Source organism: Rattus norvegicus, chromosome 1 (genome assembly GCF_036323735.1).
Source record: "Rattus norvegicus strain BN/NHsdMcwi chromosome 1, GRCr8, whole genome shotgun sequence".
Lineage (NCBI taxonomy): Eukaryota > Metazoa > Chordata > Mammalia > Rodentia > Muridae > Rattus > Rattus norvegicus.
In genome coordinates this window covers 192701424-192728171 of record NC_086019.1, presented here as the reverse complement: position 1 = coordinate 192728171, position 26748 = coordinate 192701424, and the positions used below count along the sequence as shown (strand labels likewise).

Sequence of the window (26748 nt, the reverse complement as noted above, 5' to 3'; positions counted from 1 at the left end):
CTACAAGAGCAGCCATTGTTCTTAACCACTGAGCCATCACTTCAGCTCCAGTCATGAGTCTTTGAAAATTTGTTTCAGTCATTTATTTGAAACTTGAGTTTTGGCAGTGGTTGGTTGGTTTTTGGCAGTGGTTGGTTGGTTGGTTTGGTTTTGGCAGTGGTTGGTTGGTTGGTTTGGTTTTGGCAGTGATTGGTTGGTTGTTTGGTTTTGGCAGTGATTGGTTGGTTTGGTTTTGGCAGTGGTTGGTTGGTTAGTTTGGTTTTGGCAGTGGTTGGTTTGGTTTTGGCAGTGATTGGTTGGCTTTTGGCAGTGGTTGGTTTGGTTTTGGCAGTGGTTGGTTGTTTGGTTTTGGCAGTGATTGGTTGGTTGGTTTGGTTTTGGCAGTGGTTGGTTGGTTTTAGCATTGATTGGTTGGTTTGGTTTTGGCAGTGGTTGGTTGGTTTTGGCATTGATTGGTTGGTTTGGTTTTGGCAGTGGTTGTATTTTATGTGAGGTCTCATATGGCTCATGCAGCGTCAGGTCAGATCCTCCTCCAGATGCTGGGATGACAGGTACCCCCCAGCCTGGCCAAGCTTTGACCTTTAACCCTTTTTGACCTTTAACCCTTTTTCATGGTATCCCATCCCCTTCAGTGGGGTGGGTTCTCTAGCTTTGCTCCTTTACTTTGTTTCCCTGCCTTGATCTGTTGCCAGTTTGTCACATGCCCTGTCTACTGTTCTCTGCTTCCTTTTATTTTACTTTGTCTGGGTTTAGCTTTTCCACCTTTTTCTTTTTACAGAGCTCAGGTTTAAACCCAGTCCTTTTGCATGCTAGCTAGGTAAGCACTCTGCCCCTGACCTACATTTTCAGAGTTTGGTATTTCTGGGTTTTTTTTTTTTTTACCGAGACATTCAGTTATTGATTTCAGATTTTCTCGTATTGGCAGTTAAAATAAATAAATTCTTCTCTTAAGATTAGAGCAGCAAATCTCTCTCTAACCACTGCTTTGGTTTCTGTCCTTCCTGTGATCTCTTTGATCTCTGATTGTCTCAGCACTGTCATTCTCCCTCCTTTCTTTATGTTACTGGCATCATGTATTTCATTTGTATGTAAACTATACATAGAGCCTGTGTTATTCGTATTTATTTGTTTATGTACATGTTGTTGTTTTTGACTGAATGTATGCCTGTGCACCAAGGGTATATCTGATGCCCTTGGAGGCTAGAGAGAGTATTAGATCTCCTTGGAGTTGGAGTTAAAAACTGTTATTACCTCTCTCTGGGTGCCTGGGATGGAATTAAGGCCCTTATGAAGCCAGTGCTCTTAGCCACAGAGCCAGCTATCTTTCTAGCTCTATTTAACCAGTCAATCAATTGATCTGTTTGTTTCTTTACTTTAAGATAGATCTAGAAGAAGGGCATGGGCTACTCTGAACCTCGTGTTGCAGGTACTTGTAAGTCCTAGGAACTGAACTCTGGCCCTCTGGCTCTTGACTGCTGAGCTAATCCTGGACCCTTGTGTGCTTTCACTGTCACTTGTCTTCTCCGTAAACCAAGGGAGAACCCACATCACTTACACTTTATTCACTATCTCCAGTTCTCTTTGTTCTTTGTGTTTATGTGAAATGATTTCCCTTAGATATCGCCCCCCCCCCAAAAAAGAACAGGTCTTAGGTTGGTGAATTCCTTCATGAAAGTTCAACTGAAAGTCTCCTTCAGCTTCATTTTGAATGACATTTCCACTAGATGTAGAGTTGGTGATTGACATATACTCCTCTTTGCTAGTGCGGTAATGATACAGTGCCATTGTCTCTGCCTCCATTCCTCTCTGATGAAAGGTTAGCTATCAGTCTTCTTCCTCTTACATAATATGTCCTTTGTACTCTTCTGCTACTTCTGAAATATTCTTTCTCTTGCTTTCAGCCTTTTACCGTGGTGTCCCTGGGTGTGGATTTCGGGCTTAGGGGTGTCCCTCTGCCCTTTTCTTTTGAAATCTACTTTTCTTTTTTTTTTTTTTTTTTTTTTTTTTTGGTTCTTTTTTTCGGAGCTGGGGATCGAACCCAGGGCCCTGCGCTTCCTAGGTAAGCGCTCTACCACTGAGCTAAATCCCCAGCCCCGAAATCTACTTTTCTTAATTGGGTTTTGTTGAACCTTCCAGTCATGGATATTTTTCAGAAACAATTCTCGTCATTTTTTTCAACTATTTTTTCTGTCCCAATCTCAGTATGTAAAACACAGTGTGAACCCTGTCGAGTGTGTGTGTGCCCAGCTGGGGTTGTGCTTTGTTGTTTGCTCATGCACACTTTTAGGAGGCCAGCACTTTAGTGACTGAGCTGTCTGCCCAGCCCTTTTTTGGAATGTGATCTTTTCTTTTGATAGCCTAGGCTGTGCTCAATTTCTTTTCTCCATCCCTAATCTATTAACAAACCTCTGTGTGTGTGTGTGTGTGTGTGTGCGTGTGTGCGTGTGTGTGTTTGGGGTTGGGGTAGGGTCAGCAGAGATTGTGTGGGTCTTTGTTGTTTCCCTCGTTTTCTGTCTTTTATTTTCAGACCTGGTTGTCCATCTGGTTCTTTCAGTTTGCTTCTCTCTGAGTATTCCTCAGCTGTTTCCTCATCCTCTTTCTGTTGTTGAGATCGTAGCCTAGCCTGGGCTGGGCTTGGATTACGGATCATCATCCTACCTTCACCTGCAGAGCTGCAGGGGTCGCAGGCATGCGCCCACAGGTGGTTTATGCTGCCTGCCGGGATTAAGGGCTTTGTGCATGCTAGGCAGCCATTCTGCCACCGGACTACATCTTCAGCTCTGTCATCCTCAGTATTGCCAGTTAACTTTGTGTCTTCAATTCCTACCCACTAATTCCAGAGTCTGTTATCTCGGGGCTTGTTTGTATTGATTTTTAAATCTGATAATAGGTCAATTTTTCTGTTTCTTCACTTAATTGTTTTACTATCTGCTAAAGCAACATCGTAGTAGGAAATTGAATTTTCTGTCTTCAGAAGGGTTGAATTTGGTTTTGGCAGTTGGTATGTTGGATCCTGTTGCTCTTATCAAGGAGTGGTTTGAAAATTTATCAAGATTATATAATTACTCCTGTTCCCAAAGGCATGGCTCCTAAACAACAAAGCGGGCTATGTTTAGCTCTTGATGCCTGGTGTTCTTCCTGTCCATGCACAGGCTCCGTTTAAGATCTGCTAGGCCGGCAGAAGCGACAGAACTTGAGGTGTTAATCTTCTGACCACATATGGTTCTTCCTTCTGGATATCCTTCTGCAAATTGCAGTCTCTTCTATAGCCCTGAGCTCTATGGGCTCGGTTTTCTCCGGTCAGCAAGAGATGGGCCTCTATTCATACTTGCTAAAGTTTAAAGGGGCCTGCTGCAACCAGAAGGATGTGAGGTCTCCTTGGGTTCCATCTCCTTATTCAAGGATCATCACCTATCGTTACTGTGAGCCAGTGCCTACAGACGTTTGCCTCATCTGTGCAGCTCTGTTCAGGTGGGGCACGGAATAAACTCTTACATTCATAACTATGCTCTGAACAGGTATGGCCTCCATAGACTCAGGTATTTGAATAGGGAATGGCACAAGTAGGAAGTATGACCCTGTTGGAATAGGTGTTGTCTTGTTTGCTGGAGTAAGAATGTCACTGTCGGGGCAAGCTTTGAGGTCTGCCATGTTTAAGCTATGCCCAGTGTGGAATAGTCTTCTGCCTTTGGATCAAGATGTAGACCTCTCAGGTCCTTCTCCAGTAACGTGTCTGCCTGCCTGCTGCCATGCTTCCTGCCTTCATGATTATGGACTGAACTCTGAAACTGTAAGCCAGCCCCAGTTAAATGTAGCTCTTGTTGCCTTGGCCATGGTGTCTCTTCGCAGCAATAAAACCCAAACTAAGACAGTGACCAAACCCGGAAGTCTAGTCTTCTTTCAAAAATATTATAGGAGCTGAAGGGACAGCTTAGCTATTAAGGATACTGGTTGCTGTTGCAGAGACCTAGGTTTAGTTTCCAGTATCCACATGACTGCTCAAAATGGTCTGCAGTTCCAGGTACAGAGAAAATGACACCCACCTCGGGCCTCCAAAGGTAATGCCTGTATGTGTTACACATAAACATAAAACAAAAATAAATCTTAAAAACATACTTCCTCTTAACTGAATTGTCAGATCGGTGATTTATAGCCCTGCAATTATCCTAATTTAGGACGATTTGGTTCAAGGTGATTTTTTTCTCTTAACCTTTCATTTAACGCCTATGTCAATGCAAACCAAGCTCGAGTCAGCCCTTCGACTTCTTACACTCCCAGTAGACACAAGAGGAGTTATGAAGATGATGAAGATATGGACCTACAGCCCAATAAACAGAAAGACCAACATTCAGGTGCCCGGCAAGCAGGTAATGTGCACTCCCAGCTTCCTCCAGACAGCAAGCTTTGTTTCTAGGATTGTTCTGGATCTGGAAACCGACATGGCATGATAACCTCATTTCACCTTCCTCATAACTGGTTGGTGTTGGTCGTGGTGAAGCTCAGTAGTAGAACTTTGGCCTTGTGAAGGAGGCTCTGATTCCAAGGGCAACAGCTGGGGTGGGTGCAGACACTTTTGAGCATTTTCCAGTGAGTACTCTTTGGAAAGCTGCTCAGATAGATGCTGTTAGTCTTGAGTGGCCGTCTGGAAAAGAGATCTTTTCCTATCTTCATAATTGATAGTCGTTGTCCTGACTCTTGAACAATAAGAAGCATGTAAGTCATACTTTACCCTAAAAACGACTCACCTGAAAACATCCTTTCTTGCTTTCTTTTTGAAATCATGGTATTTCTGTTGAATTTTGCAAGTTCAGAAATAGCAAAGGAAAATATGCAAAATTGCAGGATGAATTGTGATTTTTTTTTCCTTGAGTATAGCTGATTCTTTCACTTTGTAGTCCAGGCTGGCCCCAGACTCCGAGATGAACCACCTGCCTGTGCTTCCTGAGCGCTGGGCTAGCGGGGTGCAGCACCACGCCAGGATCCAGTACAGGTCCTGATGTACTGGACCTCAGGGTGATGGGTGACACAGAGAGAGGTTTCCTAGATGCAGGTTGAGAGCACACTTACCTGTGAAAGGGTAACTCAGAGACTGCTGTTGGGGATCATAGTTAGTAAAGCAGTGGTTATGGATTCTCTTCCAATAATCACGGCTTCACTGACACTGAGCAGTTAGCGATGTTCCCAGGACTGGCCATGGCTGCCTCTTGTTGAGTGAGCCTTAAGTCCAATTAGAGAGCTACAGGTTATTGCTAAGGTACATGTGCCACTACAGAACCCTTCGGGTTAGTGTGCTGTCCTGACGGTTGATTGGGTTCATAAGTGTCATAGCTGGATAGGATGAAATGAACTTTTAAAAGTACTTATGTGTGTTAGGCATCGTGACTTAACATCTACGAGCCTAATACTGAGGATTAAGACAGAGGGTGACCTGGAGCTCAGTGCCAGCCTGTACTACAGAGTGAGACCCTGTCTCAAAAGAAACAAAATACTGGAGTTGGGGATTTAGCTCAGTGGTAGAGCACTAGGAAGCACAAGGCCCTGGGTTTGGTCCTCAGTCTGGGGAGGGGTGGAGGGTGGGGTGAAGACGACACAAAATACCTCCATTATGTTTGGTGGAATAGTGGAGTAGTTTGTTGCCATTTCCTAATGGAGGAATTAAATATTTTAGGTATGATCTATCTTTGTTCTGGTATGTCAAACAATATTATTAACTGGACATTGGCCTTTTCAGACTCATAAACATGATTTATGTCAAACTTGGAAAGCTCTTTTGGAATGTTCTTTTCTTTGGGCTTAGAAGTGACTGCATGCACTACTGTTTAATCTAGGAGGCCTCGGGGGCCTTCACTGGCGCGGAGAGCCAAAACGCTTAGAGACTGAAGCTTCCTCTGGGCAGCAGCTGAACTCCTTGAACCTCTCTTCCCCATTTGATCTGAACTTTCCTCTGCCTGGAGAAAAAGGCCCTGCCTGCCTTGTTAAGGTACAGCCTTTCCTAGCTCTATCCACAGAGGTTACTGTCTCAGAAATACAGCAGTAGAAAAGCCTCAGCCTTTGCCTGAATTTTGTTTTGCCACAATAACAAATCATTTCAGATTTAGAAATTTACAACGATAAGCTATTTTTCAGGCTTAGGCCCTAAGTTTGGCATGAGAACTGTTAAAATCAGGGTGTCTGAGGTATGCTGACTCCAGAGGCTCTAGAAGAATGGTAGGGAGGACAGGGTATGGCTTGTTTGGTCTTCTGCCTCATTCAGCTTTAAGAGGCTGCCTGCATTCCTTGGCTTGTGGCTTCTCCATCTTTAAGACAGCAATACATCTTTCTGACCATATATTTTTACTGTCACATTTCCATCAGAAAAGGTTCTCCTTGACACTGATCCCCACGTAGATCTTTCAGGGTGTCACTACCTCAGGGTCCGTAGGCACCCTTGCAAGTTCCTCTGAGTTGTGAATAACATGCGTGGCATTCCAGCGGTTGGGCTGCAACCATCTGTTAGGGCTCCTTATTTTGGTTACAACATTCTTAAAGAATCAGCCAGTCCGGAACTTAGTGTGGTGGCATATGCTTGTAATCCAAGTGCTCAGGGAATAGAGAGTTCAAACCCAGCCTTAGCTGCATGAGACCCGGAGTCTTGACCAGGGTTACTATTGCTTTGATGAAACACCAGGACCAGACTAGTTGGGGTGGGAGGGTTTATCTAGCTTATCCTTCCACATTAGGTCATCACCAAAGGCAGTTGGGACAGGAACTTAAGTGGGGCAGAAACCTGGAAGCAAAAGGCTGATGCAGAGGGATGCTGCTTACTGGCTTGCTCCTTAAGGCTTGCTCAGTCTCCTTTCTTAGCGAACCCAGGCCCACCAGCCTAGGGATGGTCCAACCCACAATAGCTGGGCCCTCTTACATCAGTCACTAATAGCCAGAGGGGAAAGGTCATATTCAGAAGTGGAACAGCTTTTACATTCATGCCCACTTCCTTTCTGTGTCATTTCTAACTTCATGTTTTATTTCTGCTGTCTTATATTTCTTTTCAAAACCCAATTCTCGGTTGTTTTTAAAATGAAATATTGAGTGTGGCATTATATGCCCATAATCCCACCATTCTAGAGGCTGGGATAGGAAGGTTAAGAATCCAAGGCTAGCCTGAGCTACAGTGGTGTGACTGAAGCAAGAAAATAAGTTAAACTAATTGTGGTGTCTTATACCAGCAGTTGGGAGGCAGAGGCCTGAGGATTGCTTTGAGCCCAGGTCAGTGTGGGCCACACAGGAAGGATCAGACCAGCCAGGCAGACCCTGTAGACACACATACCTGGCTCTGGTTTAGCTTTTGACTGTCCGCCAGTCTCTGTGGGAGTGTGGTTGTTCATGTGCTTGCTGATTGAGTCGTCTAGCTAGCAAGGACGTGACTGCTCTTGGTAGGTCATTCAAGGTTAACCTGGTTTTCTGTTCTCGTCAGGTCTATGAAGATTGGGATTGCTTCAAAGTCAACGATGTTCTTGAGTTGTATGGTGTGCTCTCTGTGGACCCTATCCTGAGCATACTGAATAATGAAGAAAGGTGAGTCGTTTGGTAGGTTTTTCTCTTGTTACTTTTTCACTGGATATAATTTTAGAACAGTGGCAGATAGTTATGAAGAACTTCCCCTCCTGTCTTCAGATTTACCAGTTGCTGTTGTTATAAAAGGGCTGTTTTCTACCCCGCTAGGTCCACCACCACAGTGCCCCAAGCTATCTGATAGATATCTTGCTAGAAACACACATCCCAACTCCATGGCGGCCCAGTGTCTCTGCCGCCACACACTCTCCCAAACTAAATTCTCCACAAGAAAGAATACAACACGGGCTGGAGAGATGGCTCAGTGGTTAAGAGCACCCGACTACTCTTCCAGAGGTCCTGAGTTCAATTCCCAGCAACCACATGGTGGCTCACAACCATCTGTAAAGAGATCCGATGCTCTCTTCTGGTGTATCTGAAGACAGCAACAGTGTGCTTTATATATAATAAATGAATAAACCTTTAAAAAAAAAAAGAAAGAACACAATAACTTCTGATCCAGTTGATAAGATATAATTGCCCACCTAAACATACAAAGCCCTATACACGTCCATACCTTAAAAATATAACAACCTGTAAATACACAGAGTGGAATCTTTACATCCATGTTCTCTCAGCAGCTTCTCTCCTAGTCTCCTCCAGTCTCCGTCCTTTCCGTTCCAGTCTCCTCCTCTTCCCTCAAACTTTTCTCCCACCCATCCTTCCTTCTCGTCCAGTGACAGGCCTCATTCTATCTTTTACCTGCCTCACCTGTATGACATCATCCATATTTCACCGTTTTTGTCTAATTAAAAAAAAAACTTTTCTCTCAAATATAAGTTGAGTACAACTATTATCATTTTATAATTAAAAGCATAAAATATGTCAAATACCCAGTCCAACACTTTATCAGTTAAACAGAATATTTAGTTATCCATTCCAGCTTAAGGAAGGTTTAAAATCTGTTATATCCTGGCTAGCTTGTATACTATCTGATAACTATCTAATAAAATATGTATTTTCAAAGTTTAACAGCCTAATAGGCTATGGGACTATAATCAGTCTTCAACCCCGTCAGAAATCTGAGAACGATTAATATTACCTGAAAATACAAGAAGCGTAAAACATAGCTTCCAAACTTAGCCAATGTATAGAGACCACTGATCACCTGGACAGTCCCCTATTCCTCGAAATGTTGGAGCATCAGTCTTCAGCCTTCTGGCACAGGATTATCTAACAGACCTTTGTAATGCAGATTTTTTAAGGGCTGATCACCCTGTCTTGGCAGAGCTTATCAGTCAGCTATTTTGCATAATACTGTCCTTCTCTGGACAGTATTTTGTCTGTAGATGAATTGAAGCAATTTTGCCTAGTGGCTGTCTCACCACAATTGGAGCAACTCCATTGATGCTCAGTTTCTTCTTAGAATCTAAGAAGGGGTCCTGTCAGGAGCAGACATGTCTCAACAAAAGATAAATAACTTTACATCTCATATTTTGTGAATTTCTGACAGTTTTGAAAATCATCTATCTATATAAGGTAATCTGGACTGTTGTCTTTATATCTTAAATATTACCTTGAAAGTACTGTCAGAAACTCAGAGCCAGGAATTTGCTATTTGGCCCTTACCTCACAGGTGTAATCAACTCAGAAGTTTGTAATGACATCAATAGAAGGACTGGCTCTAAACCTTGTACTTTTAAATTTTTTTAACAAATAAATTCTATACCAAAGCAAAGATATGATTTTAGCTTAGTTACCAAATGAGATTATGACTGTACAACTCAATCTAGCTAACTCCTCCCTGTTAAGTTACAACCATTTCTAGATTTCTCATAAAACAACCTTAGAATAACCACTTTCAGTCCCCCAAGAGTCTAGGGAATTGGGGCAACAACTCTTCTATAATTTCTTCAAGCTGTACATGGGCATTGAGATATCCTTGGGGGTAGGAGGTAGGAAGAATGAAGCAAATGCTGTAGCGGATGTGTCCTGACTGGACCCAGCTGAAAGAGCTTGAGACCAGGAATCCCAGTAGGCACACTCCGCAAAATACAACTCTCAAGACAAAAGTTTAGAATCCAGATATCCTTTTGTTTAATTCTCCTAAATCTAGTTTTTCAGGCGGTCTCCCTCTCTCAATTCTGATCAGTATGACTCTGTGAGGTTTCCAGAGCCTAATCACACTTTTTTTTTTTTTTTTTTTGGTTCTTTTTTTCGGAGCTGGGGACCGAACCCAGGACCTTGCGCTTCCTAGGTAAGCGCTCTACCACTGAGCTAAATCCCCAGCCCCCCCACACTTTTTAAAAACACAAAGACTTTCTTTAAAAACACAAAAATCTTTCTTCCAAAATACTGTGTTCCTTATTCTGTAACCAGAAAAGCTTGTATCTTGCACTCTCTCCCAGAGTAATAATATAACCATAAAACTCAAAGTCACACCCATTATGAAGATTAAACAATTTTAAAAAAGGAAGTAAGCTAAACAATGAGCCTGATAGGCTTCTGTACTCTGTGATATCAGGAAATTAACCCAAAATTCCTGTGGAGCCCACGTTAAGAGAATCTGAGTTTCCTGTTGTGGTAAATATCAAAAATAACCACAAACCCTCCCTAGCCGGCATCAACGAGCCATATGGCCTTTAGCAGATTAATTCATAAAACAAACTAAACACGTATCAACTCTAATATCAATAAGCAACTTATCAAACTAGGACTTTAGCCCAAACTATATCCATCTGTTAAGCTGTCTACCCAGAGCCACAGATTTTTATTTAACCTTAATAACTTGTAAATATCACAATACTCTACTTGGAGTCAGGACTAATTTTTCCCTAACTAAGTTCTGAACCATGGATGAAAATCCCCACGTGATAGGATAATCTCTGTACTCTCCTTAAAACAAACTGAATCACCTTCAGATAACACCTGTCTTTAAGAAGTAGCTTGTCTAACTTAGGATTTCAACTCAAAATTCCCGCGGAGCCCATGCTATAAGGAATATGAGTATCCTGAAAGACTTTCTTTACAACTTTCTTTAAAAAGCAGCTTTTAATCTCTAACTCTCTGAGCTGCCATTACTTATCACATAACAGGGAACCTATTAGGCCTTTCCTTTGTTTAAGGTTCCTGCGTTTGGGCCATCATGTGATTCAACATGTCGCTGGTCCCCTCTTACTTAGAAAATAAAACTTTCAACTCTTAGGATTACTAGTGGATTCTCGGCAATCACGCTGGTTCGCCATCTGTTGTTGTAAAATTGTAAAAGAGCTGTTTTTTACCCCACTAGGTCTGTCACCACAGTGCCCCAAGATATCTGATAGATATCTTGCTGGAAACACACATCCCAACTCCATGGTGGCCCAGTGTCTCTGCCACCACACACTCTCCCAAACTAAATTCTCCACAAGAAAGAACACAACATAATAACCTCTGATCCAATTGATAAGATATAATTGCCCACCTAAACATACAAAGCCCTATACACATCTATCCCTTAAAAATATTCATAACAACCTGTAAATACACAGAGTGGAATCTTTACATCCATGTTCTCTCAGCAGCTTCTCTTCCAGTCTCCTCCAGTCTCCGTCCTTTCCGTTCCAGTCTCCTCCTCTTCCCTCAAACTTTTCTCCTGCCCATCCTCTATTTCTATATTTTCTGTAAGAAACTATGAATTTGCACACACATAATCTCAGCACTTAGACGGTTGAGGCAGAAAAAATTGAGCCTGGGCTGTGTAATGTAGGAGGACCTTCTCAAAAAAGAAAAAGCCCTGAGTTCACACACATTCAATACAAGCTGTCGTTCTAATTTCTTCCTACTGTAGTTGCCCACCTGTCGCCCTTGGTGTGTTCTACAGTGCACACAGAAGGGACTTAAAGGCCAGCAGTGCCACCATCGAAAGAGCCTCATCCTTAGAAGCTCTGTGTGCCCAGTGTCTTTGTTTTCCTTTTTCGTCTTCTCAGACAGCGTGTTACTATGTGCATCAGGCTGGCCGCAAACGTGTCAGTTCTCCTGCCTCTGCCTGCAGCATGCCAGGACTACAGGTCTACACCGGCATCCAGTACCCCATTTTTTAGAGTGAGGCTTTGTATGCAGAGTGCTGCCCTCCACAATGGCCCCTTTTGATTCTGGTATTCCTTTTGTGTAGGTCATTTGTGTAGTCACATTTCACTTCCCAGCTCTTCTGTATCCCTGCCTCATGACTATGCGATTCCAGAAGTGCCCAAGAATCGTCTTTGTGTGTTCCACAGCTCTTTTGGTCTCTCACTGCTGGGACCCAGCTTCCTAGTCTCTGGCTGTCCCTCCTGTGTTTGTACATAGCTGTCCATGTATGTTCATCACAGTCCTTTTTCCTTCAGGAGGGTATTGTGTATTTGTGTGGTCTGGACCAGACGTGGTGACGTAGACCTTGCTCCATCTTTCCTTTTGCCAAAGGGAAGGAAGGTGCCACCAGCTCACTTACAGCAGGCCTGTCATCGGCCTTCTACATACAGAGCAAAAGGGAAGGAAGGTGCCACCAGCTCACTTACAGCAGGCCCGTCATCAGCCTTCTACATACAGAGCAAAAGGGAAGGAAGGTGCCACCAGCTCACTTACAGCAGGCCCATCATCGGCCTTCTACATACAGAGCAAGAGCCCAATAATCTTCATACTTAAAAATACTGGGAAAGCCAGGCATGGTTGCATGAGCCTTAACTATCAGCTCTCCAGAGGCATAGGCAGGCAGACCTATGAGTTAAGGCTAGCCTGTTCTGCATAGTGAATTCCAGGATGGTCAGGACTGCATAGTGAGACCCTATCTCATAAACAGAAGAAAGAAAAAGAAAAAAAGGAAACAACCACAACACCAAAATGTTGGCAAATATTTTCTTGTTGTCTCAAGTGTAGCCATGGCTAGCCTGGAATTCACTCTGTAGCCCAGTCTGGCCTCTGCCTCCCTAATGCTAGGGTCGTAAAGGTGTGTGTCATCACAACCAACAGTTTGCCTTGTAAATTACTTGACCACTGAGGCCTCTTGGCTCAGAGGGGAAGGGCACAGACTGGGGCAGATTTGGGAGCAAATTTGTGAACTTGTCTCGTGAGATCTGACAGTTTGTATAGTGTTGAAGACTTCGCACACTTTAGTCATTTGTGCAGTGACTCCAGAATGAGTATCATGTTTGTTGATTAGCAAGCCTGAATGTTCACACTCTTCTAATCACTTGCTCACACTTTCAAGAAGTATCACATCAGAATAAAGTTACGCAAAGACCATTAGCAAGATAAAAGTGAGTGGTCTCCACACTAAGTAATAAAGACCTGTGGATTTTGGAGAAAAAGATCCCAGTGTCGTTACCTGCTGAGAATGCAAGGAGCATCTGCTTTGACATGGTCTTCTGAGTGACATCCTCTGTCATGTACACGGCACCACCCATGGCAGTAAGTCAGACACCCAGTCTTGGCAGTAGAATAAACCCAGTGACTGTACGCTGACCTGGCAGGTGTGAGTGATAAAAGCACTTTAGAGTGAGGGACAGAGAACCCCTCGAATAGGATTCTGAGTTGTCTACAGAGTGCATTTACTTTTACACTTTTGCTAGTTGACATCTCTAAACCAATGTATCCCTCTCTCCCCAGGGATGCCTCTGCACTGCTGGACCCCATGGAATGCACGGACATGGCCGAAGAGCAGAGAGTGCATAGCCCTCCCGCTTCACTAGTGCCAAGAATTCACGTGATTTTAGCCCAGAAGCTGCAGCACATCAATCCATTGTTACCCACTTGCCTTAACAAGGAGGAGAGCAGAACCTGTCAGTGTGAGTGTTGGGGCCTACCGATGGCAGGTTCCCTGTGTGAACTGCAGTCCCTGCTCAGCACAGGGAGTTTTCTAGTCATGTCTGTGGGAGATGAGACCTAAACGACGAAGGGTATAGATTGTCTTTGTTCTCACGTCTATGTCACTTTCTAATTTTTTTAAATTTTATTTAATCTTTTTTTTTACACTCCAGATTTTATCCCCCCTCCTCATTTACCCTCTGACTGGTGCACATCGAATACCCCCCAAACCTCTCCCCCTCACGTCTCCATGAAGATGTCCCCATCCCACCCCCTACCCCACCAGACCAACCCCACTCTCCCTGGAGCCTCCAGTTTCTTGAGGCTTAGGTGCATCTTCTCTGATTGAACCCAGACTGGCAGTCCTCTGCTGTACATGTGTCGGAGGCCTCATCTCAGCTGGTCTGTGCTGCCTGGTTGGTGGTCCAGTGTCTGAGAGATCTCAGGGGTCCAACTTAATTGAAACTGCAGGTGCTCCTACAGGGTTACCCTCCTCCTCAGCTTCCTCCAGCTTTTTCCTAATTCTACCACAGGGGTCAGCAGCTTCTGTCCATTGTTGGGTGTAAATATCTGCATCTGACTCTTTCAGCTGCTTGTTGGGTCTTTCAGAGGACAGTCATGATAGGTCCTTTTTTGTGAGCATCCCATAGTCTCAGTAATAGCGTCAGGCCTTGGTGCCTCTCCTTGATCTAGATTCTACTTTGGGCCTGTTGCTGGACCTCCTTTTCCTCAGGCTTTTCCCCATTTTTGTCCCTGTAGATTTTTCAGACAGGAACAATTATGAGTCAAGAGTTTTTGACTGGGATGCCAACCCCATCCCACTTGATGTCCTGTCTTTCTGCTGGAGGTGACTGTACAAGTTCTCTCTCCCCACTGTAGGGCATTTATTTCATCTCAGGTCCCTTCCTTTAAATCCTGAGAGTCTCTTACCTCCTAGATCTCTGGCATATTCTGGAGGGTCCTCCCACTGAGGAAGAGTAGAATATGCGTGTGTCAGGGCACAGATGTGGAGGTAAAAGAAAAACTTAGAAAATCCACCTCTCCTGCTGCTGTATGGGTCCTGGGGATCAAGCTTAGGTCATCAGACTTGGTGGCAAATGCCTTTACCCTCTGAGCCATCTTGCCTTACCCTAATGGCATCATTGTCTCAAGAATTGTAGTACTCCCTCCTGCTCTTGTACGTGCACACTCTCATTGGCCATTCCTTCCTTCTGCAGTTGTGTCCAATTTCATGTCCGAGTTGTCTCCAGTCAGAGCAGAGCTGCTTGGATTCCTCACTCATGCACTCTTGGGAGACAGTTTGGCTGCTGAATACCTTATATTGCATCTCATCTCCACCGTGTAAGTCTGTGCTCTTCCTGGGAACTGGGGTGTGGGAGAAAGAAGGGAACAGCCGTGATGTTTGTTTGTGTCTTTTAGTAAATCAGCTTTGTCTTCAAGTGGGTTTTTACAAATGCTGCACCAAACACAGACTCCTTTCCCCACTTTACTTCGTTTCACATAACGCATTTGTTTCCGTCTCCAGATGGGATGTGACTGATGAGTAAGACGAACTGTTGGTTTCTCTGCACTCGTTTTATTTTTTATTTTGTATATACTTCAAATGTTGTATCTCCTGGTCTCCTCCCTATACCCTGTTTGCTTGTTTATGTGTGTATACTTCTCCAGGCTCTGCTTATAAAACAATGAAGTCTGTCTTTGTGTACATTTAGTTTGTGTATTGACTTTAATGCTTCCACCCTGTTTTGGTTCAATTTTTTATTTTGTTTTTGTTTGTTTGTTTTTGTTTTGAGACATGTTTTTTGTTTGTTTTGTTTTTGGCTTGTTTGTTTGTTTGTTTGTTTAGCCTTGCTCGTCTTTAGCTCTGTAGACTAGACTAACGTCGAACTCACAGGTCTCTTCCAGCCTCTGCCTCAAGTGCTGGAATTAGAAGTGCACACCACACACCCAGCTAGGGCCTGGCCTTTCACTCCACCATATTGGGTTTTTGGGTTGGTTTGGGATTTGTTTTTGTTTTTGTTTTGTTTTTTGTTTTTTTGTTTTTTGTTTTGTTTTTTTTTGTTGTTGTTGTTGTTGTTGAGACAGGGTGTCTTGGAGCTGTCTTGGAACTCACTCTGTAGACCAGGCTTCCCTTGAACTCAGAGATCCGTCCACCTGCCTCTGCCTCCTGAGTGCTGAGATTAAAGCACCACTACCTGGCAGGTTTTTTGGTTTTTTTTCCCCCCCAAAAAGAAAAGCAAGAAGAAAATTATCTTTCACGTGGGCAACAGTTTTCCCATCTAATACTCGAGCATATTCTTTGGTTTATGTTGTAATGTGGGCCCATCAGTTGTGGTTGAAGCACACACATCCTTACCTGCTTTTTAGATTTAATATTTAGTTAGCCTATCACAATACTTTTTTTTTTTTTCTCTCTTTGAGATAGGTTTTGTTATGTAGTCCTGGCCTAGAATGTTCTATGTAGACCAGGCTGGCCTGGAACTACATCAAGATCCTTCAGCTTCTGTCTCCTGGGTGCTAGGATTAAGGGCATGCCACCATAGTCAGCCTTCTTCCTAAGCTTTCTAATGACCTGATGTTCTCTCATTATAGATTTGTGCCATACTGTAACCATTTCCCAAAACATTAGGATTTTGTACTTTTTTTAATAAATGCTGTGATAGAAAGCATCTTATCTCCTGTCCCCTGGTGGCAGCTAAGATGGCGGGTAATGCTCAGGGTCACATCAGAGCTCTGTCTTGGCTTGACTAGACATCCCTCATGGAAAAGCACGGAACTCAGGAAGTCTGCCGTGCCTGCGTCATAGGCACACTGTTGAAGTGAGATGGTGAGGCAGTGACCACCAGCTCATGTCAGCCAGGCCTAGCCAGTAAATCTGCAAATGTTGTAAAGCACTTCAGGTCTCAGCATTTTGGATAAGGGATGCTCTCCCCATTCCTCAAAGTGGCTATTATTTAACTGCCGTTCTGATAGATAAAAAATGTCTATTTTTACCTTATATGTATGGCTATTTTGTCTGCATATCTGTGCATGCAGTGCCTGTAGAAGTCAGAAGACGGCATCTTCCTAGAACTGGAGTTACAGGCGGTTGTGAGCTATTCCGTGGGCCTGGGACTTGAACCCTGGTCCTCTGGAAGAGCAGCCAGTGCTCTAACTACTAAGCCATCTCTCTGCTTCTGCAAACTTTATAATGATGGCGTCTCAGTATCTTACCCTTGGTTTTGTGTTCTTTCCCTTCTCCTAGGTATACAAGAAGAGATGTACTTCCACTGGGAAAATTTACAGTTAACCTGAGTGGTTGCCCACAGAACAGCACCTTCACGGAACACCTATATCGGATCATCCAACATCTTGTTCCAGCAGTAAGATAATATTATGAAGGCTTATGAGTGGGACAAACCCAATTGTTTTCCACTCACCTTGAGTATTAACTTTATGTTCCTAGTGGGTCTCATTTACAAAGGACAAGACCTGCCAATTGACATAATTTAAAATGCACCCAGCATTCACTGATTGACCCAGCACAAATCTGTAATCTAAAAATTAACGCAGTGGCAGTGACTCCCTTAGAATTACGTTTCCAGTCTGTGTGAGTTTGTTCCTTTGTGTGCATATTATGAAGTGTAAAGAAGCTTTAAATCATAGGAGCCTGGTTCTCTCAGCTGAGGTAATAAAGTGGCCCATCTCCACGCCCCAGGGCTTGTTGCTATCTGGAAGCATCTGGAATGCACATTTGTGTCAGGATCTCAAGGACCGGATTTACTCTGATAACTAAAAATTTTGGCCACTTTGGGACTTAAGAAGTGAAGCCAGGTCCTTCTGAACAGCCTGTCGAGTCTGCACTTCAAGCCCTGCAGAAGCAGCAGAGTCCTGAGGATTTTGAGCCTCTTATTCAGTGGGCTGTGCTTTCACTAATGTCTGACATTAGTAATTAAGACTGAAGACATGTTGAGTAATTCATTAGGAAATAGTGGTAAAACTGACAGTGTCTTGCATTTTGCCGTGCTCTTGAGTGTCTAAATTAATAGACTATTTTGGTTAAAAAAAAAAAAAAAGAGGGGGAATTATTTTATCCCACGCTAGCCGGACCGTAGGACCACATGGCACCTGCAGGATATTCTCATCTCAGTCAGCAAGGGGTCTCGCCCGCTAAGCTCCATCCCATCTCACACTGCCGAGGCTACTCTGAGCCTGGCAGCAGTCTCTCTACCATCTAGTTCCCAAGGCGAGTCTCTGCCATGCCAGTTTCATGCAGAGACCGCCTGTCTCGCAGCTCTCTTCCTGTGGACTCTGCTCACATTCCCAGCATCCACCCCCTGGTCCCAGCAGCAGCTATCCTCTGGTAACGCTCGGCCACTGCTCTGTTTACGTTCCCAACATCTGCCCCCTAATAGTTATGATATAAACTCCCAACCACCCCTTAAAATCAAGACTCAACAAACTGCAACCCAACATCAGATTTATATCTCAGTCCATAATACAATAAACTCACAACCAATTGATAAGGATATAAACTGCCCAACTAGATAAGATAAATTTGCCTACAGAAACCCATCCCAACTCCCTTAGCAATTCAGGACCACCGGGATCTGGGTCATCCTCTGTCTCCATCTTGATTCTCCCTCCTTCTCCTTCTGTCCTGCCTTACAAAAGCTTTGTCCCCACCTTATATTTTACTGTCCAATCGTGGCCTTGACCTAACTGGTGCTGTCCCTCACCTGCATGTAGACATCAACCTACAGGAGACCCCTAGGTTTTCTGTTCTGCTTCCACATTTGCCCCTGCGGTGCTGTTTTTATCTGGTCTGTTTCTTAGCTGAGGTGCATGATCTGAAAGCCTGTCTGTCAGTGGAGTTTGCACATCTCTGTGGTAAAGCCTGTTCTGTCTGTAAACGTGACTCATTCATAGACCCGGAAATAGGATCTTAGCGGTTCCCTAGGCCATGTCTCCTGAGATTGCTTCTCTGTCCTCAGAACTTCCTGGTTTTGAGGTATAAAATCAAATTGCTGGTGTGTGCTTTAAATATTCTCAGCAGAACAGTGAAGCCCTGGAAATGGGATAGCAGACACTGGCATAAGACATATGCCCATCTCTCCAATAGGGTCTGAGACTCAGTCTGGAGCAGAACTGGTGACTGCCTGGGGGGTCATGTCCTCCTACATAGAAAACAGGCAATCTAAGGAGCAGCATGGGCCTGTGTAAGGGATGCCAGCAGAGGCTGGTGCAGTACCACTCTCAGACACAAGATGGCGCCAGAGACCATCTATGTCTCAGCTGTGCAGCCAGGATTACATCTTTACCTGGGGGAGGGAGGGTGGAGGAAAGGGCTTAGAGGGTCTCTTTTCCTTATTTTGCATTTCATTGACTGTCTGCCCTTTCGTCACTCTTAGCACACTGGCCCCAGCCCTTCTCAGTGCTTTTCTCTCTGGAATGGAACATTCAGCTTCTACTGCTTATTACATGTGTCCTGCTTGTGGTTCTGTGGCAAAGCCAACCTCAGCCCCAACACATGGTCACTTTTTAAAATTTGTATATGAGTGTCTGGCTTGCATGTATGTCTGTGCAACGTACATGTCTAGTGCCTGTGACATTGGGTCCCCTGGAACTGGATTTATGGATTGTTGTGAGCCACCATATAAGTGCTGGGAATAGAACCCATGTCCCTACACAAGAACAAGTGTTCTCAACCAATGGGCTGCCAGCCACCTTTTTTGACAAGCTCTGCTTCTGGGATTTCATTCGTATCTGTAAAGAACCACTGCCCTCCTTTCTCAGAATAATTGAGCCAAAGTACAAAATTCTCTAAATTCTAGTTCTCTCTCTTCCCTCTTCTCTTGCTGCATGCTTTCCTGAAGGCTGGAACATGCTTGAGTTCCATGTGTCTAGAGCAGACAGAAGGAGCTGAGTGTGGTGGGGGCTGGAGGCAGGGTGTGGAGGGTCCCTACGTTGGGCTGAAGTGTTGGTAATGAGTCGAGCCATGGTCTGTTTTAATGTACAGAGCCTGTGTTCTTGCCTCAGCAACTAGACGTCACTCACAGTCTTCACATTTTACTAGCTCCTGTCCCTTAATGAAGTTTAACTTCTGGCTGTCTGATGTTTGGCTATCACAGCTGTCTACCATTTTGTATCCCTGGCTGCCCTTACCTCTCCAGCGTGCACTGTGTCAGCTGAAATGTGGGACATAAGCAGCTAGAAGAGGTGTGGCTCGGAGTGTGGCCACAGATAGTTCCTAAGAGTTGCAGAGACCATCTGTCTCCGTTTTAGAAATGATATCATTCCATGTGAAACAAAGGCGTTCTCTCTCTAAACACACGCCTGTGGGTGTGGGTTTTTTAATAGAGAAACTTGCTTATTACAGCTTCTGTCTCAGTCTTTCCGTCTACAGATGACAATAGAAAACATGAACCAGTTGAAACTCATTCCCCACAAAGACTATACAGCCAACCGACTGGTCAGCGGCCTCCTTCAGCTGCCCAACAACACTTCCCTGGTCATTGATGAGACTCTTCTGGAGCAAGGGCAATTGGACACGCCAGGTATGTGCATGGATACTTGCTGTCCTCTTCTGGTTTTGCTCCATTTAACCAGATCTGGCGATGACTTCTAAGGCAAACAACATTTAACAAGTATTTTTTAAATACGCATGTGACTAAAGCATGTAGCACACATTGGACACCAGTTGTTTTGTTCTGACATTCTGCTGGCTGCCCATTAGCTCAAGAAAGGACAGAAGAGATTTAATGTAAAGAGATTTAATGTTTTGTACATCCTGTGGTAACTTTCTTAACAGTTTACATAGTTTCTGGGGGAAAAGTCGATCATAAGGTTTAAACTAACTACAGTTGTGGAACTTGTTAAAAAAATAACAAGAGCGTGTTAGATCACTCCACATACAGAGTGCGGGTTACACTGTAGCACGCTGAGGCACACACGCGCACGCGCGCGCACGCACACACACACACACATACACACACACACACACACACACACACACACACACACACACCTACACACATACACACACGGAAGATGGGAAAATAGTGAAGACCGGGTAAGCTAAAGAGGAACATGAAATCAGGAAATTCTAGCCAGGGGTGGTGGCACCCACCTGCAATCCTGTCACTTGGAAGGCAGAGGCAGGAGAACCAAGAGTTCAAGGCAGCCACCTAGGCTTCATCAAATCCTGTCTCAGAAATGTGTAAATTGAGAAAGTCCAACAACTTTCCTTTCTAAAGAAGTAGTTTTCCCATCTCACTATAGCCATGGCCTAGGAAGTCATGAACTCAGCAGAGCCCCACTTTGTCTGGCATTACATTGGGTGAGTTTTGGCACCCAGACAGTTTCAATTGGCCTGCTACTGTCTGTGGGGTTTGTTATGCAGTTAACATTAGATTTACTGGCATTCAGCTTAATTGATAAAATCACATCACTGGCAGTAACGGTCTCCCCTCTCCAGGTGTTCATAACGTAGCCGCCCTGAGCAATCTCATAACCTGGCAGAAGGTGGACTATGACTTCAGTTACCACCAGATGGAGTTCCCATGTAACATCAACGTTCTCATCACATCCGAGGGGAGGTCACTACTTCCGGTATGATGGCTGAGGGTTAAGTGGAGGGAGGTTACACTGTAAAGATTATTGTTGTCCCTTTGTCCTCTTTTACGCTTTATATTGTTTGTGTGTGCAGGTGCATTTGTGCACATGTATGTCACGGCCAGGGGTCACCCTTGGGAACCATACAACCTGTATTTTGAGACAGAGTCTCCTGCTGGCTTGGACTGGCCAAGAGTGAGCATAGCTCAGTGGTGGAACATTTGTCTATCTTGTGTAGGGCTTTGGATTCCATCCATAGATTTCAAAAGGGAGATCGTAGCTGCTAATTATTATGAACAAGGGAATCTGGTAGTTTCATTTTACCTCCATGTAAAAATTTTTAACAGAAGCTACTGGCAGAGGCACCTCTCATATCTAGAAATAGAAGTGTGGGATGATGGCACACACCTTTAATCTCAGCACTCAGGAAGCAGAGGCAGGCAGATCTCTTGAGTTCAGTGTTTACTGAGTGAATTACAGGACCGCCAGGGCTGCACAGAGAAACTCTGTCTTTGAAAAGCAAACAAACAAAAAGGAGTAGAACTAATTCCCCTTAATAATTCAAACTACTGCTCTTACTTTGTCCATCTGTCCCTGTTCCCCAGATCCCCCAAATTCTATAGTGTTCTGTAAGTTAGCATAAAAATTGATTCCCGGGGTTGGGGATTTAGCTCAGTGGTAGAGCGCTTGCCTAGCAAGTGCAAGGCCCTGAGTTCGGTCCTCAGGTCTGGGGGAAATTGATTCCCTTTGGGCCTGTTGCATGCCTCTAATCCCAGTACTGTGAAAGCTGAGGCCTGGCCAGTCTCAAGTTGGAGGCCATCATGAGTTCCATAGTAAATTTATAGTTTTAATGTTTTCCTCTTTTCGTTCATTGTTTGGGGTTAGGGTACGTGTGCACCAGCTGCTGCGTAAAGGTTGGAGGACAACTTGCAGGAGTTGGTTCTTTCCATTCATGTGGATCCTCGGAATTAAGCCCAAAATCACATTGCAATGGTTTCGTGACTTAGGATCCAGACAGATTGAGCACACTAAGATTTAAAAAATATCCCCTTCCTCAAATTGTGTTTCCTAATTCCCTTCCAAGCTGAGGGCTGCCTCCTCTGAAGTGTAGGCAGTTGTAGGAACTTGGGAATCAGTTGATCTTTCTCTTTCCAGGCAGACTGCCAGATTCACTTACAGCCCCAGCTGATACCACCCAATATGGAGGAATACATGAACGGCCTGCTCTCAGCTGTGCTGCCGTCCGTGCTCAACAAGTTCCGAATCTACCTGACTTTGCTGAGATTCCTGGATTACAACTTATCAGACGACATAACCAAGGTAAGCTCTAGTCACGCAAGAAATCCTGTTATGCTCCGGGGTTCACGCAGTCACTGCAGTCACTACAGTCACTACAGTCACTCGTTAGGCAGGTTAGCGCTGGGTGACTCCAGTCTCAGTGTGGTCTTGTTTAGAAGAGAGTTCATTTTCTCTCCTTTTTCTTAGCAGCCTCCTTTCTTTCTGCATTTCAGTTGTTTTTGTGTGGTTGAAGTATTTTCAGCACTGGGAATCAAGCCAGCTCCTTTCTGTCAGTGCAGCCAGCGCTCTTTCTCACACCTCTAGCTCCTACCTCAAGTTAGTTTCTGAGCCTTGTGATGTCCTTTACTCAGGATTGACAGATGGTTTAACTACATTAATACAAAAAGTGTGCTCCGTTCTAGTCTGTCCTTCATCCCCCATTCACAGTGTTATTTCACAGTTTAGCCTGTGTCATAAATCCACAGTACAGTTAGTCATCATCTTACTAATTATCACTTTGTGATATGCTCTTGTCTTTCAAACCAGAGGGGAATGATGTTGAATGATGCTGGGTTTCAAACCGAGGGCTAAGCATGTGCCACAGATCTCAGTCTCTCTCTCTCTCTCTCTCTCTCTCTCTCTCTCTCTCTCCCCCTCCCTCTCTCCCTCTTTCCCTCACCCCACCCCCACCCCTCAGATATAATCCCATTATGTAGACCAGGCTGGCCTCCAAAACCCAGAGGGGTTGTCAGTCTGGGTTTCTACTGTCTGTCCTGCTGTGGTTTGCTGTGTGTCTTACTGTGTACATTATTTTGGTCAAGTCTTTACCACCCTGTTGTAGAAATTTTTATTCCTAATCCTGGGTTAACCATTTAGTTCCCAATAAAAGACACACACAACCATTATATTTATAATAAGCCTTAAGTAGCACAGGAGCTGGGCCGATATCTAGTCTCTGTGCTATTAGAATCTACTTTCCTATTGATAACCCTGAGTTATTACTGTGTTTCATCTGGGCTGCTCCAGTGGCCAGCCCCGGGGCCACGTTTTCATGACTCACCTAATCCATGGTGGCTTCGCCTTCATTCACCTCCTTTTCTCCCTCCTGGTTCTTCTCTGACCCCCAGGCCCAGGAACCCTAAAACCCTGCCTATGCCTCTTTTGCCCAGCTATTGGCTGTGGGCATCTTTATTCACCAATCAGAAATAACTTGGGGCAAGGTCACATAGTCACTTGGGGCTGTGTGCTTGGACTCTGGGGCAACCACATCCTGAGGACCCAGTATTAGCATATAATACAAGCAGCACCAAGCCAGCCCACTGTAGCACCCTCCAAGGTTTTAGGGGCCAGTGATTTTGTTTGTCTTTTTTAGTCCTTGATGCTCTCTCAACCACTGGCCAGCATCACACTTATGTCAGTGCATTTGGTGGTGAACAGCGGATCTTTGAAGCTTTAGTCATTTTCCTTATTGTTCTTTCTGCTTCAGTCTAAAGAGCCTTTGGTCACCTATCTGAAGTCTGACTAATTTTTGTGCCTGCTTGAATTTTCCACAATCACTGCTGTTATTGCCTTACCTTTTATTTATAGAATTTTCTTCTTTGCTTCTTTTTAAACATTACCATTGATGGTCTCTGCTTGATGAGGCATTGTTCACAAATCCTCCACTAGTTCTTTATGCAGTCCTCCCCCCTTTCCAAGAGTGATGCATGCTTGAGCCCCAGTAACTGGAGCTAGTACCTGGTCTCACATGCACTGTGTAAGGGAAACATAATGTGTGTGTATAAATAATCCGTTCCTAGAGCTTCATTTATATAGAAAGGTAGGAGTAGTAACCACAGTAGAAAGCTGTAACAGGCTTCAAGTTCGATCAGTAAGGACAGCCTTGCAGAGCAGAGCATCAGTGAAGGAACTCCAGCCCTGCCAAAGCCATCACCTGAGGTGGGCATTGGGTGTGAAAACAAAGCAAGCTCAAATGTCACAGACTCAACGTTCTTACCAAGAGCCACTTGTGTTCTTGCATAAATGGTACCCAAGTTACTGGAAATTCCATGGATTTAACAGAATTGACTCCAGCCGTTGTACTCTGCTGTATTAGACCCAGGCAGGCCTGTAACCTGTGGTGCTTCTCCCTCAGCTTCCTCAGTGCTGGGATTCCAGGTGTGCAGCATCACACTGGAGTGGATGCTGGCTTCTGTGCTTGTTTGGCATCCCTAACGGGGCTAGGCTGGACGTAGAATGTCTTCCATGCTGCATTTTGTAATGGGGCTTAAGTTTTGGTGTTTCTTCTCTTTATCTATCTTAACCCCATTTGCCCACCATTACTTTACCTCAGTCAAGGACCATGTTTCTTTTTCTCTATAAAAAGTAAGGAAATTGTTTTGAAATGCACTTAGGAGGTTCTGAAGGAATACTTTTACAGGTGTATTATTACTCTTGATATAGGCAGTTGAAGATGATTTTGTGGAAATGCGTAAAAATGACCCTCAGAGTATCACGGCTGATGATCTCCACCAGTTGCTTGTGGTGGCTCGGTAAGTGTACTCGTCCAGATCACCTTGGCTGTGTGCACTTCTGACTTACTCAGCAGTATCTGAGGCACAATTCTAAAAACGAAGGGACTTTTCCTTTCAAAGACATCTAGGGTTGAACAAATGGACAAAGCTTTTGTCTGAAGATTGAAGTTCAGATCCTGCTTTAAATCTGTGTATGTGTGGCCACAGCCATGAGGAATCCAGAGCAAACTGGCTAGCCTAGTCACGACAGCCAGCCTGAGCTCAACAAAGAAGGAAGAGAGTTGTTGAGAAAGACTCCTGATGTCAGACTTGGTCCACCATAAAAGCGCAGACATGAAAAAGTTAAATGAAAAGCCCCGCCCAGTGAAAGTGTTTATTAAGGGTGACTTAGCAGGACCTCAGCAGTAGGGCAGCCTTGCTCTCTACGCTCCGAAGAGCGAGCCTCCTCTAATTCTGGTTCTTTAGGGGTTTCTTTGTGAGGTCACACTCGGCCTTTGCATATGTGCCCCAGCAGTAGACTCATGCCTCCCGATAGGCCTCCAAAGGTTTCCTGATTCTAAGAGGGGGGTGGGTAGGGGAGTGAGAAGAGAAAGGGGGCACACACCGGCATGCTTTCCTAGTTATAAGCTAATCATCCTAACTCTAGGTAACTTTTAAATTTCAAACCAGGTTTCTGTCTCTGAGCGCGGGTCAGACAACACTCTCCAGAGAGCGATGGCTCAGAGCAAAGCAGCTGGAGCACTCCAGGAGAAGCAGGCTCCAGCAGCAGAAGAGCGTGAATGGGAACGAGCTTTAGAGCTCTGAACTGGAAGTGAGTGGCAGGCTCCAGCCTTCATGCTGGGTAACCCAGAGTCCTTTATACCACATTGTTTTATAGATCATTTGTATCCAAAAGAACAAGGACTTTCCCTGAAATCAAGTCTAGTGACACCTAAAGTTTATATGATTCTCTGTAAGGGCTTTCACCTTACTGGTTTTATGGAGTTTTGGAGTTTGTTTTATAACTAGTTATGATGTATAAAATGTATTTGATATTAAAAGTTTAACAATGCTAATGTTGCTGATCACACCATTTCCTTAGCCACGGCTACATCTTAGGCCAGACTGAAGTGCCAGCGTCCTCTGCAGAGCTGTGTGAAGAGTGTGTTAATTCAGAACTGGTCTGAGTGTCAAGTCCAGGTGTGACTTCTCTCGTGTCATTTTCTATACACTGGCCACAGAAGCGGTTTCCCACTTCCCAGCTCTGACAGTCCACAGAACTAGGCTTTCCCACGGCAGTGCTTCCCGGCTATCAGATTTCCAGACGAGTAACACCTCCAAAGCTCTCTGGGGTAGGGTTGCCAAATGATTTTGCCAAGTCATTTGAAAGAAGGAACGAAAACAAAACACTGTGATCACTATTTTGTCTTCATAAAGGACATTCTCAGAACACGAGAATCTTTTAATGGAATAAATGCAGCTTTGTGACGATCACTACATTGTCCTTAACTCTCTCACCTCCTGCATCTGCAGCTGTCTTCTGTGGGACTGAAGGGAGTACTGCTCCCATAGAACACTGTGCAAACATGAAAGACGCTACTGGACAGTGAAGATTGAGGGGAAGGTAATCTTTTTGGTGCTGTGTGGAACCCTAGCTTCTCATACACACTAGAGAAGTGTGGTGTCCATTGAGCTACATCCCCGGCCTGTGGGGGCAGGGACTTCTTCATTTTCCTCATTTTGTAGCTGATTTGATGAATGTACTGGATTCTGAGCTTTTAATATATAAGTAACATCGTTTACCACTGCAGTAAAGGCCATGCAGTTATAGGTAGGTTTTCCTTAGACCAATTCGTTTTGATGTACATATTTTCAAATGAACAAAAATTAGTACTTATAATTTGCAAGTAAATGTAGTATAATGGCAGTTTTGGCAGCAAGAATCTTCAGGAAAGTTAGAGCCATGTTAACCTCATCTGCCGTGTATATGAAGAGGAATTCAGTTGGGAAGATGAAGGCAATGGCCCCTCAGTTT

General features: G+C 44.3%; 1 protein-coding gene across 2 annotated transcripts in view; it reads left to right on the top strand.

The window, feature by feature from the left end:
- The window catches only part of Mcmbp (minichromosome maintenance complex binding protein), a 44999-nt gene extending 19210 nt beyond the window's left edge, over positions 1-25789 (top strand). Inside the window, exons 6-16 of one of the 2 annotated variants that reach the window (NM_001039608.2) lie at positions 4223-4367; positions 5829-5980; positions 7454-7554; positions 13153-13331; positions 14568-14691; positions 16595-16712; positions 19721-19886; positions 20807-20940; positions 22099-22263; positions 24664-24752; positions 25404-25789. In NM_001039608.2, the coding sequence (NP_001034697.2) occupies positions 4223-4367; positions 5829-5980; positions 7454-7554; positions 13153-13331; positions 14568-14691; positions 16595-16712; positions 19721-19886; positions 20807-20940; positions 22099-22263; positions 24664-24752; positions 25404-25530 (1500 nt within the window). In that variant the 3' untranslated portion in view covers positions 25531-25789. Of the gene's footprint in view, positions 1-4222; positions 4368-5828; positions 5981-7453; positions 7555-7593; positions 9788-13152; positions 13332-14567; positions 14692-16594; positions 16713-19720; positions 19887-20806; positions 20941-22098; positions 22264-24663; positions 24753-25403 lie in introns of those variants that run through there. The other variant, XM_039078498.2, reaches the window with a different exon arrangement.
- The last annotated feature ends 959 nt before the right edge of the window (positions 25790-26748 follow it).